The sequence below is a fragment of the Mixophyes fleayi genome, chromosome 5, assembly GCF_038048845.1.
Source record: "Mixophyes fleayi isolate aMixFle1 chromosome 5, aMixFle1.hap1, whole genome shotgun sequence".
Taxonomy (NCBI): Eukaryota; Metazoa; Chordata; class Amphibia; order Anura; family Limnodynastidae; genus Mixophyes; species Mixophyes fleayi.
Window position 1 is genome coordinate 257721938 of NC_134406.1, and position 13323 is coordinate 257735260.

The 13323-nt window shown below is 37.0% G+C and overlaps 1 protein-coding gene across 1 annotated transcript in view; it reads right to left on the minus strand.

Moving 5' to 3' along the window:
- CSMD3 (CUB and Sushi multiple domains 3) overlaps positions 1-13323 on the minus strand; it is an 853424-nt gene that overhangs the window by 381623 nt on the left and 458478 nt on the right. Inside the window, exons 18-20 of the mRNA XM_075213978.1 lie at positions 11817-12004; positions 8566-8754; positions 821-937 (exon numbers count right to left, since the gene is read on the minus strand). Of these exons, the coding sequence (XP_075070079.1) occupies positions 821-937; positions 8566-8754; positions 11817-12004 (494 nt within the window). The remainder of the gene's footprint in view (positions 1-820; positions 938-8565; positions 8755-11816; positions 12005-13323) is intronic.

The following is a 13323-nucleotide window of genomic DNA, read 5'->3' on the forward strand; positions in this document are numbered from 1 at the left end:
ACTTTTCCATTTGGATTACTACAGGAAAGAAGATTCAAAGGGGAAGTGACAGATGTTTATATTTAATTCAATGTGTATTTTAATTTGTGTTTTATATTATAAATGTGACTTTTGCATGTATTAATAACACTGTTAAGATTCAGTTTTTTCTTTCGTATATGACAGCTCGTTATATTATTATATTTATACAAGTACCAAGTATTACAAGACAACTACCCCCTGATCAACATTGTTGTGTGACAAGATCATTTAGCTTACGAATCACTTTTACCTTTGCAGTCTGGCTGGACCGAAATGCAAAATGTAACCTCATGTATTAAACTCCCATTGTCGCATAGATTGTAAGCTTGCGAGCAGGGCCTTCTCACCTCTGTCTGTTTTACCCAGTTTGTTTATTAGTTTACTATGTTTCCCCAATTGTAAAGTGCTACGGAATATGTTGGCGCTATATACATAAATGATGATGATGATGATGATGATAGGGTGATGTGACTTACTTCTAACACTGTCAAACTACATGCTTTCTCTATACTATCTGATATATTTGACATACTTCTGTCGCAAATGCTACTGTTTTTGAGTTGGGCGCATCTTGAGATTGGAAAGGCACTTTAACATGCTTTTTTTTTTTAAATGAGTCTATGAAATAGGTGCGCTGTGATCGGAGTCTATGATATAGGTGCATTGTGATCGCATATGATCTCTCTCTAGATGAGCCCCCATATGTGTAAACACGCTGTACCAATTGTACAATTTTTAAATAGGTACATGTGAAAATTAATTGTCAAGAAGAAAATAAATACAATATTATAACCGTTACCTCTTCCATGGGTCACTTCTATTGTCCATGTACAATTTAAGGAATTTGGGTAAAATTCAGGGTAACCAGGAGATAGAATTGTACCGCTTGGACCTCGGACATCCCCACCGCATAAAGCTGAAAAAATATATACAGTATGTGAGACGGTTAATATTTAACACAAATTAATAAAAGCATAGATTTGTGCATAGAAGTGTCTGCATTGGTTATTTGGATCAACTGTAGCAGTACATATAAAGCAATAGTTATCCCAACATTTCTAAAGACATTTAGGGATAAATGTATCATACCCCGGTTTTCTCAACTCGCGGGAGATCGGCATCTTCGCAGCTTAAATTTAAAGCAGTGCTGCCTTGTAAAGGTGAAATTTCCCTTTACAAGGCAACGCCGCTTTAAATTTAAGCTGTGAAGACGCCGATCTCCCGCGAGTTGAGAAAACCGGGGTATGATACATTTACCCCTTAGAGTAAATGTAATCTAAATTACACTTACAATTGATACTAGCAAGTTGTTCCTAATTAAACAGTCCTAGTCAACCTGTGATATCTGAGATAACTTGTATTCTAGCATTATATATATATATATATATATATATATATATATATATATATATATTATTTGTGAGATCTTGGGATAACTAATGCTTCAACTGAAAATTTGAATGTCTTAGCCAATGAAATAAATTATTAGGAAAATATTTCAGATGTACATCTTTCATGGGTAATTCCACTTTGACTAATTATGAACAGCGTGGTGGCATAGTGGTTAGCATTCTGTCTCAAAGCACTGGGGTCTTGAGTTTGACTCTGATTAGGGACCTGTTATTGTTGATTTTGTATGTTTTTTCTGTTTTTGTGGGAGTTATCTCCCACAGTGTGTCCTAGGGAACTTAGATTGTAAGCTTCAGGGACAGGGACTGATGTGACTGATTACATGTGCTCTGTAAGGCACTGTGTGATATGATTAATGCTATATAAATAAACAAAAATAAATATGAACACATATGGATAGGATATTGGTTATGCAAAATTAATTTTTACTCTGTGCAGAAAGTAGGACCATTTCTTTTTAATTCATACTGCCCATTTAAAAAACAATTTCAAATCTTAACCCGACCAACAAACCAGTTTGTAATGCTATCACGGTAAAAAAAAAAAGAAAAAAATCAATTGTAATAGAAGTTTGGATGTGAAATGACCCTGTAAATTCTTTTCTGAACTTGAGTAATCTCTGTTTACCCATCAGTAATATTCATCCAATCACGCTGCTGTGCAAACTTTACAATCTTTATAAATCCTTCAATCAATCAAAGAAGGATCTCAGGCAGGTAAGTTCATTTTAACAAAAACTTCTCATAAAATTCAGAAGCCGCTGCAGGAAAATCATTACCGTTTCTCATGGTTTATGTAAGACGAAAAGTTTTCAAGGACTTTGTTAAAAGTTTTATTTTACTTCAATGTTAAAAATATACTTGTCTACTTTTAAGCATGTTTTGCTCAGCAAGTTCAGTAACGGACCCAGTGTGACAGTTTTCAGGTATGGCTACTATTTTTCATTGGTACTGAGAAGATGTATGTGACATGATATTCTAAAGACCAAAGTGATTCAACTATCAGTCATAGATGAACAAAATTAAATAAAATAATTGAATGCACACTTAATTTGTGATTTGGAGAATACAATTAACTTCATTTTGTACTTTTTCAGGGTGAGTGTATGGGGGGGGGTGGAGGAGTGGAAAAGATTAGGTTAACTGTAAAGTGTAAAGGAAACCAACAATCTCATTGATAGACTAAGCATTTTTTACGTAATGACAATATTCTTTATAAATTGTTATAAATTGATTTTAATAGTGTTTTTAGAATTAACTTATTCATGCGCTATGTGTCCTAGTGTTCCCAGTGTTTGACATTGAAATTCCTTTGTCTTGGAATGGCTATATTATAAACCCCATACTTCTATAAGCATGTTACATGTTATACAACAAGGAAGCAATAAGACTAACCGTTTGACAGAACTTTTATTAATTTAGCTGTGGTATTTAATGAATGGCAAACAAAAATCTGTGCATATGCTGCAACACACTGTATGTCATAGATGGAAGCGCTCTAACCAACACAGAAGCCTAAACACAGAACAGAAAAGACTATGTCCACCAAAGTTAATAAACAATACATTCTACTGTATGCCAGCAAAGAAAATATATGCTAAAAAAACACATAGAATACAATGGTAGAGGGACAAAAAACGCATAATCCTGAAAAAAGTAGATAAGTATACAATTTCCAAATAAATAGGTGAGTCTAAATATATTATCATCATCAGTTCATCATCAGTTATTTATATAGCGCCTTCTGCAGCGCTGTACAGAGAACTCACTCACATCAGTCCCTGCCCCATTGGAGTTTACAGTATAAATTCAATAACATACACACACACTGACCGAGAGAGAGACTAGGGTCAATTTGATAGCAGCTAATTAACCTACCAGTATGTTTCTGGAGTGTAAGAGGAAACAGGAGCACCTGGAGGAAACCCATGTAAAAACGGGGAGAACATACAAACTTCACACAGATAAGATCATGGTCAGGAATCGAACTCACAACCCCAGTGCTGTGAGGCAGAAAAGCTAACCACTAAATCACCTTATACGCAAGAAAATTTCCACCCATTCAGAACTAGAATGCTGAATTTTTAAAGGTCATCTATGAATGTAAAATAGCACTAAACATTTAGAGCATTTTTATTGGTGCTAATGTGTATAATTATATACATAGCACAGTGGCCTAGTAGTTAGCACTTCTGCCTCACAGCACTGGGGTCATGAGTTTGATTCCCTACCATGGCCTTATCTGTGTGGAGTTTGTATGTTCTCCCTGTGTTTGCGTGGGTTTCCTCCGGGTGCTCCGGTTTCCTCCCACACTCCAAAAACATACTGGTAGGTTAATTGGCTGCTATCAAAATTGACCCCAATCTCTCCCTCTCTGTCTGTCTGTCTGTTTCTGTCTGTGTGTGTGTACAGGGCCTGATCAGCCAATAGGCTGACCAGGCTGCAGCCTGGGGCGCTGGAGCCAGGGGGGGCGCAGCGTCGCCGAGATGTTTTTTTTTGTTTGTTTTTTCTAAATGTGGCAGCCGGAGTCACCGGGACCGCCCCTGGTCTAAAGGAGCGGTCCAGACTGTCACTATCACATGACAGGCAGTCTGAGAGCGATCACTGCTAGCTACCTGTCAGTGTGGCCGCGGGCGCTTCTTACTCTAGTCACGTGAGATCAGGACTTCTACATCTCGCGTGACCAGAGTCTCGGGTGAGGTGTGGCAGGTGAGCAGGCTGAAGGGGGCAGGTGAGGTGGCTGTGGGAGGGGGGCGCTACTGCTGAAATAGCCTATATTGGGGAAAGAATGGGGGGGGGCCTACGGCTGAAATAGCCTAGAGCGCCCGGAACCCTTAATCAGGCCCTGTGTGTGTATGTTATGGAATTTAGACTGTAAACTCCAATGGTGCAAGGACTGATGTGAGTGAGTTCTCTGTTCAGCGCTGCGTAATTGGTTCCGCTATATAAATAAATGATGATGGTGCACAGCACCTGACCACAATAAATTAATCTGCATCTACTTTTGTGAGATTGCAAGACCGACTGGAAATGTGGATGATGGAAACCGTACAAAAATCAAAGTCCAACCTATTAACACCATATAGCCAGCAGCTTCATTAACTTCAACTTATTTGTTTTTCTTTAAAATAATTCAAGCTAAATGTAAGCTCATTTATGTCTTAGTAAATCATGAGACTCAGAGGACATTGGGGCTTTTTTTTTTGTTTACTGCGTGTCACTTTTGCTTGAATGTTTGATTTGCAAAAAACAATTATTCAACTTTAATGTTTTGATGCCCCAAATGTTCACATTACTTATTACAAAATGTAGTTAGAATTTTGACAGAAATGATTCCAATATTAGAATTTATATCGCTCATAAAAACATAACACTGTTGTTTCCTGGACCTCTGCTCAACCCAACTCCGTTGGCAGTTTCACTCAGCGAATCAACCGTAAAAGCCTTTTTTTTTTGTGTACTCTTGAATATCAATAATTCATGAAACACACTAGAAACAAACTTTCTGAATGTAATGACTTTTCTTATATTCAGCCAAACTTTGTACTATATGCCAGCAGTCAACCGAGCTATTCAAACACCATCAATGTATTATTAAAAAAAAAAAAAAAAAATACTGAGATAATCTATTTATAACAAGATGCTAATATTTATTAGACTGTTTACTGTACATAGCCATTTTATGGAAATCACCTGAAGTGACTTAATTTATTTTGGTTACACATGTTAAGATGTTCAACCATACATGTGAATGGCCAAATTGGACAAACGTGATTAAAATGAACGGTCAGATAGTGGGCCTCTGTTAATGTGATTTCTCACATACAATAATAGCAGACACTGTCTGACTATATTTCTTGCAGGGAGTAATCGTAATCCAGAGTCAGAGGCGGAACTTATGAACCATGGGCCCCAGTGGGGGGACGGGCCCACAGCTTGCTAGTTCCCCATGCGGTGGGCCCCATTATCTCCATGGGCCCTGGTGCACTACACCTGCTGCACCAATGATAATTCCGCCACTGTCCAGAGTCACTTCACTCTGAAGCAGTGGTATAAGATTTCCAGACGTCTGGGAGCTCTGACTGAGTTCATAGATATAATCTGGGATATATCACACGATTGCCCGTCCACATAACAAGATTTAGGGTGGATGACCTTGCAAAATGTGACCATCATCATCATTTATTTATATAGCGCCACTATTTTCTGCACAGAGAACTCACTCACATCAGTCCCTGCCCCATTGCAGCTTACAGTCTTAATTCACTAACATACACACAGACAGAGAGATAGACAAGGGTCAATTTGATAGCAGCCAATTAACATATTAGTATGTTTTTGGAGTGTGGGAGGAAACCGGAGCACTCGGAGGAAACCCACGCAAGCGCAGGGAGAACATACAAACTCCACACAGATAAGGCCATGGTCGGGAATTGAACTCATGACCCCAGTGCTGTGAGGCAGAAGCGCTAACCACTAAGCCATCGTGCTGCACCGTACTGACCATCTGTCCTAAAAAACCCTGCTTTGCTCTTCTGAACTTGAAAGGAGGTTGGGGGGCGGGGTGGGTGACCATGTATGAGCAGTGAAACTCTGTTTGGACTTTCATTTCTTGAACTTAAACTCAAATGAGGTTTCACTGTGCACGTGTCACCCTTATATATACCCAGAATAGAAGAGAGGGGGCCTCTAAATTGGATGGACCAGTATCACCACCTGGTTACTGCATTGGCTGCTCCAGTGGTAGTGCATCTTTAGAGGTCATTGAGAAAAATATGATTTATATATATATATATATATATATATATATATATAGTTAATATACATAACTTACAGAATTTGCAGTCTTTTAATAAAATGTGTGTAATTGTTGTTTTATTGGTTTATGTGATGCATTTTGTATTCAGTTCATGTTAGTTTCATTCTGACAGCATGAAAGTTAGCTTTTCCAAAATGTTATCATCAGTGAACTGTTCTCAGAGAAATGAAAAACAGACTGTACTTAAATATACTAACGGCCAACATAATCTATCAAGATTAATATTTCCATGCTAACTTTCTGATAACAATCCAGCTACGAACATTCTTTTTTAATCAGCAATAAAATCACTTAGAATAAATTAATTACTGTCGTTTCACTTTCAAAATTATTTTAACTAACAATTTTAAAATTGTAGAGATGAAAGAAACAGCAAGTTACATTTATGAATTTGACTGGCTTGGCTATTTTGAAAGCCTGGAATCATCTTGCACAGCAAAGTGGAGGCACTTTGCACATGAGAGATTACCTGATTAGTGGAATTATTGTTTAAATGTCATTTTAAATAAACAAGGCAAAAAAAATTAAAAATAATTGTGAACAACCTTTTCACAAAATCATTTAGAAGACCTTTTTTGTTTGAGCCAGAAACAAAAGATCTGCAATTAAATTATTCTGCTTGCAATATAACTAAAGGACTCAGTATTATGTATAGCGTGCAAATTGATCAGCAGGATATTAACTCATCTCTATTCTCTAATGACAACACAGGTAATAACGAAACAATAATTGTGTGAGAATTGTAGACTCAATATACATACTTGTTTCCTCCTACTATTATTTGATACATTTTTGTTTTTGATGACCTTCACGTTTGGGTAATATCATGTTTTCATAATATTTTTAATCATGCTTAACCAAAATGATTCCTCCAGCTCTTTGTCACTTTTAAGAGCTACTGGATCTATGATTAAATCACATTGACATTGGTATTTCCTTGCCATTTCCTCGAACATGTGTCAAAAGAAATTTATGTCTCCGAAGGTTTGTTTAATGTCACGGGTCTTAGCTGAACGCAAAAAATTCAAAGTAGTTTATGATGAAAACTACTCTTTGAGCCTGGTGTAAGTCCTTGACTTCAAGACACCATCAGATGTTAACTCACCTAAAATACCACTCCTGTGTAACCCTCACCTTTTCTACTGTAAATCTTTGATTTGCAGTTGTGGGGTGAATATGGTGTTTAATACCTGAATATACAGTGCACTGAGATTGTGTTTGTGTTTTCAAAGATACAAAACAAAAACATCCGCATTCCTAATATAATAGTGTTCAGTTCCTCACAGATATATTGCAACAGTAAAATAATTGTAAGCTGTTCGTCCTGACAAAATGTTACAATCTTTTTAATAACTAGCAATACAAACAATGAGGTAATGCACATATTGATATACTCCTTTCAGCTCCTTCGAACTTACTATGATCTGCTTTGAATGACAGTATCGTCACTGTATGGATTGTGTCTAAAACATGTTTACATCGTATTAGTGGAGGGTCCTTCTTTCATGTTATATGGGTTAGTCAATATTTTGCTACATTTTATGTAAATAAAGTGAAATTCAGATCCTCTGTTAAAGTCTAAGGGGTATATTTACTAAAGTGCGAATTTGAAAAAGTGCAGATGTTGCCTATAGCAACCAATCACGTTCTAGCTGTCATTTTGTAGAATGTACCAAATAAATGATAACTAGAATCTGATTGGTTGCTATAGGCAACATCTGCACTTTTTTAGACCCGCACTTTAGTAAACATACCCCTAAATATGTTGATACATTAGTTCAAGTTCTGAAATTGGTAAAGAACTTGCCGCCAACAAGTGATGAGAGAACCTTTCTGAAAAAAAAAGTTTTCACCACCATGGAAGCAACTTGTTCCCCTACCTTTCAAAAAACAAAAATGACAAACACATAAATATGGATGATATTCTTGCACTGCTCTCTTTGGCATTCATTATGTTCTTACTATATTCATGTTTATCCTTTACCCACTGAATCTGATCTTTAATATAGTTTCTATTTTACAGTAGTCTCAATCATGTATATAGTGCATAGGAAAGAGTAATAGCATGTCATTTTGATCAAATACTAAATTGTACGACTTGTGCTCCATATTTTCTGGAGTACCTTGTCTGCATTATTGGTGTTTTTTGGGCGTGGGGAATTTTTACTTTTGTGGGAAAAAAATAAAAACACAATAAAGTATAAATTTCAAATCTGATTTCAATTAAATAAAGTATTTGCACCATTCTTAATTGTTAATGTGATATGTTTCTAATATTTTAACCACCATAGAAATCAATCTTTCATTACTACTCACCATCACATGTTGGTAGCGGGTGACTCCACCAGTGATTTTTCTCACATAACAAAGGTTCTTCATGGCTAAGTGTATAGCCAGGTTGACAACCAAATGAAACGGTAGAGCCAATGGAGAAATCATAGCCGTAGCGATGGCCGTGTAATGGGATTCCTGGATCCAAGCATGAATGTGTATCAACTGTAACACCTACAAGTAAAACAAGGAAACGGTAGTGGCAGCGATGAGTCCAAATTAAATATCCAGTCACATTATAATGACCGTGAAATAGAAAAAAAACCAACAAAGTATTCTGTACAGTGTTTACAGAAGGTAAGACAACTAGATGTATAACAACACATAATTGTATGGGATTCAAATTGCACTTTTCTGGGAATATTCAGTTTTGTAAAAGACTGATTGACTTTGTCCAGTTGAGATACAGAATTGACACTTGGGTAATTGTCAAGCCTAAAACCACATATCGAGTATATGAGTCAGAGTTTTTAGCTGTCGATAGGGATGGCAGGAAAATCTGGTGAGATCACATCTAACCTTGTGTATGTGCAGTCATTGTCTGACCAAACTGTATCCCATCGCATACGGCCATTTAGTCTAAGAGATAGGTTTGCTATAACTTCAAAAAGGGAAAATGGAGATGTTGCCCATATCAACCAATCAGATTTTAGCATTCATTTTCTAGAATGTACTAAATAAATGATAGCTAGAATCTAAATAGTTACTTCGAGCCACACACCCAATTTTTCCTTTTTAGAAGCCCGAGTTTATCTACCCTTTAGTGTCAATACCACATAGTCAATGTACAATAAGGGCGAGCCAAGGTCAGGCACATATAGCAGCGTGCGATTCAAGCTTTGGGCATCTCTAAGATATGTGATAATCAGGTGTATCACTTGCACCAGCTACAGGTCTGGTATAAGTGCCAAGTGATAGTGATGACAGTCGAGTATGCATACTAGAACATGTTTGTGTAATCAACAGCCACTGTAAAAATTCATTTTATGTACAGTAGACATTAATAGCATCACTATAAATGTATTTCATGACAAAAATGTTTTTTCTTTTTTTTAAAACTTTTTTTTATGATTTTTCACTATTGACTATATCTTTAACAGGTGACAATAATTGACTTTGTTTTCTTTGTGTACTATAGGACTTTATATTGCACATGGTACGTATACTGCAGTGTATTGTATCTGTCTACACTTAGCAAGTGCCGTATATGCACAGCATACCTACAGCCATATTTAACGAGAGGTGATTCTTCAGATCTGCTGCTAGTTGAATATTGCGTATCCCCGATTTATTCAAGAAAAAAACCACACAATAAGTTTTTTTGTGCCTTAATAAATCAGGCCAGATAAGTACAGATTGGTTCAAATAACAGGTTTACCTGGCACCTGAAAGGAACTATATGGTGGGGGGTTTAAGGTCCAATATTAAGTTTTCGTGGGTGCTCCATTTTTAAAAGATAATTCCACAAAGATAATTAGTAAAATTGTTTTTTTTATCGGAACCATCCTCCCTCCTTCTATGTATCAGAACTGGGGAAGCGTCCCATGCCAAGGGACCTCTCAGTTTTGGAGCTTACCTCTGTCGGCTCTATAACTGTTCCTGTTACTGGGTTCACAACCATTAAGAGTTTTATTTAAACAAGCACCGTGTTAGCATTTATCACAGGCATTGATTGGACAGAGCCGTGGCTGTCACCTACAGGAATCAATGGACCACTGGCAGGGGAGGACCGTGGGGTTCAGAAACGGAAATGTCACACGCCGGTCCCATAGTTAGGTGCCGGCGCTGTGACTTTCCCTTTAAGAACCATGATTCTGCTTGCTTTTGCCTCAGAGACATTACTTTCACAGGTGTTCCTGGCTACTGTGATCTGGACCTCCTCCCGAACCTCATTGGAGGACTATATTAACCTCCCATGGTTATGGGCTCATTGTCTGTTCTTCGTGTTACTCTGATTGCATTTGGATCTGGCTGTGTACCTGTTCCTTCCGTGTGTCCGTTACCTGCTCGCTGGACTATATTCCTTACCGATGTTCACCTACAAGCTGCAAACTTCTCACCACTGTTCACTTGCAAGTTGCCAACTCCTCACCGCTGCTCACCTGCAAGCCGGAACTCCTCTCCGCTATTTCATCTGCACGCTGAATGAGTATCATGAGTTGTTGCTAAACCTGTGCCTTATCTATTGGTTCACCTTTATGTCTGGCTGGCTAATATTGCCGCATCTCGCTGTTAGAGTTACTATCAAGTTTCCTGTCACCTGTAGTTCCACGTCTGATACGGGTTATCCTTACTCTGCTATTACCTGTTTACTGGACTGTTATTGTGAACTACCTGTTATATCGGTGGCTAGTACTTGGGCTCAAGTCATCTGCTCAGTTGCTTCATACTACAGCAAACTTATCATTGCAGTTACAACAAATCCTGCTACCTGTAGTTCTACGCATGGTTCAGATACTACTCACGTCTCTGCTACTTCCAGGCAACATTCTACTACACGTGTCAGTGATTATCCAAGTCCTAGGGTGATGTTTAACGCTTACTGCTTTACTATATGAGAATCAAAGTGTTTCCAGTACCACCTGCTATGTTGAGTCATCTCTACTCTCGGATCAGCTAAGTTTTATATACTAATCTGTTTGGAATGTAAGCTGTACTAGTGATTCACATTCATCTGCTGTGTGGTTCTCTATTGGATCCTAGTGTTCTTGTCTATCATCATTGCGTTGAATTGTATATCATCTCATGCTGTTGCCAAGGGTTACGACTATGAAGTAGCATATGTGATTTGTGTCTGTATTACAACGAATTGCCGTGTATTCTTCTCTGTCAATATATATATCTAATTCCTTTCATTCCTGTTGTATCAACATTCAATACACTACGTTGCAGCACTACTAATTTCTCCTGTGTATTATTGATGCTTGTAAGCTGTGAACTTATCCTGAAAATATCATTGGGTTCTGGCTCCACCATCCTCTATAGTAGAGGCAGGGGATCTGCAAAACACCCTCAGAGCCATGACAGGAAATCTGCAGTTTTACTAGTTGGGGAATTGAGATGTCAGATAAAAAATACATTTTAATTTATTAATCAGCATTTTAAGAATTATGAGTGTTCTATCCATGTCCTGAATCTGCAATATTCCATCTACATGATATGATTTTGCTCTTATATTTTGACAGAATATATCAATTAAGTATATTATTCAATGTACCAATACACAATCGACTTACTCTCATAATGAATTTTGAAACCATTATTGGATCGGCTGTTGTCTGTTGTGAAGAGTAGATAAAGGTAGTTTATGCTGCTGAATAGGAACTGGGGAACTTGTGTGCCGTTAAAAGATCCCAGAATTGGCGATAACAAATTTGGCCCATCGTGTACTTCCAACACATCATAATTAAGTTCAGTCTGAAATCTGTAAAAATTCAATAAAAGGAACCAAACTTACATGTGCATTATACAAAATGCATAATATTTCAACTTGTTTACTATACCAGGGCTGAAAAAGGCAATGCACATACAATCAAAAAGTGTAGATATGCACACTAAAAAACCAATCTCAGGAATGGATAAAAACTTAAATACTTGACAATTTATTTTGCAGAAGAAGAGATCTTAAGATATTGACATTTTGGCGTTTTATTGATATAAATTTTCCAAGACAAACTTTGCTCTTTGCTCATCAGAATAATTTGCTTCTCTAAAAGTCTGTTGTTTTGGTCATTATATATCAATAAGACTCTGAAACAGCCATATCTTGAGAGTGAGGTGGATCTTTTGTTATAAGATGCTGAGGATGAGATTTTTTATTTTTTTAGAACAGGTTTTACCATATATGACAATTTATTTCCCTAAGATTTTTAATATAAAACCGTAAAATGAGCAATAAAACACTGTTATGTGGGTAATATGATTTGATCCTAATGACAGAAGTTGCTCTCAAAAAATATATGTATGTATGGATTAAACATGTCTGGTCACCTAATAATATAGGGAATAAGAACATGTTTATCTGCCATAGATGAGATTTTATAATGGTAGTGATCATCTGGAAAATATATGTGCCAGGTATCTAATGGACAGGGTACAATGATAGCACTCAATTGCAAAACTATAGGGCCTTATTCATTAAGGAACGTAAAGCAAAAATAAGGAGTAACTTTGCATCATGGCAAAAACATGTTTCACTGGAGGGGGGGGGGTAAATTTTAAATGTGGGGACAGATTTATAGTTGGGGTAGGGCATGTCATAGATTAAATTTAAATTTCAGTGTAAAACTAAAGCCATCACATATTTGTGTGTTAGATGAAAAAAACAGCCAGTATTCAACTTATGTGCAAAATAATAAACTAATTTGCACCCCTTGCATTGTAACATGGTTTGGCCAGGAGAAAACTTACTCCTTTTATTTTCCTTAATGATTTTGGCCCATAGTGATCTCAGTTGTGGGGTAGAGTTATCAAACCTTATTAAAAGGAAAACTGGAGGCATTGCCCATAGCAACCAATCAGATACTAGTAAACATGTTTTAGAATGCACTAGATAAATGATAAAATGATAGCTATAATCCAATTGGTTGCTATGTTCAAATAGACACTGCACATATAAGCATTTTGACAGTCTTGGGACGTTCTATGCATAATATCTCTGTAAGCAACTTACATACATTATGGTGTAAATTGAACAAAAATGCTAATTAACTTGCTCTTTCCTAAGGTTAAGATGGGGCAGGT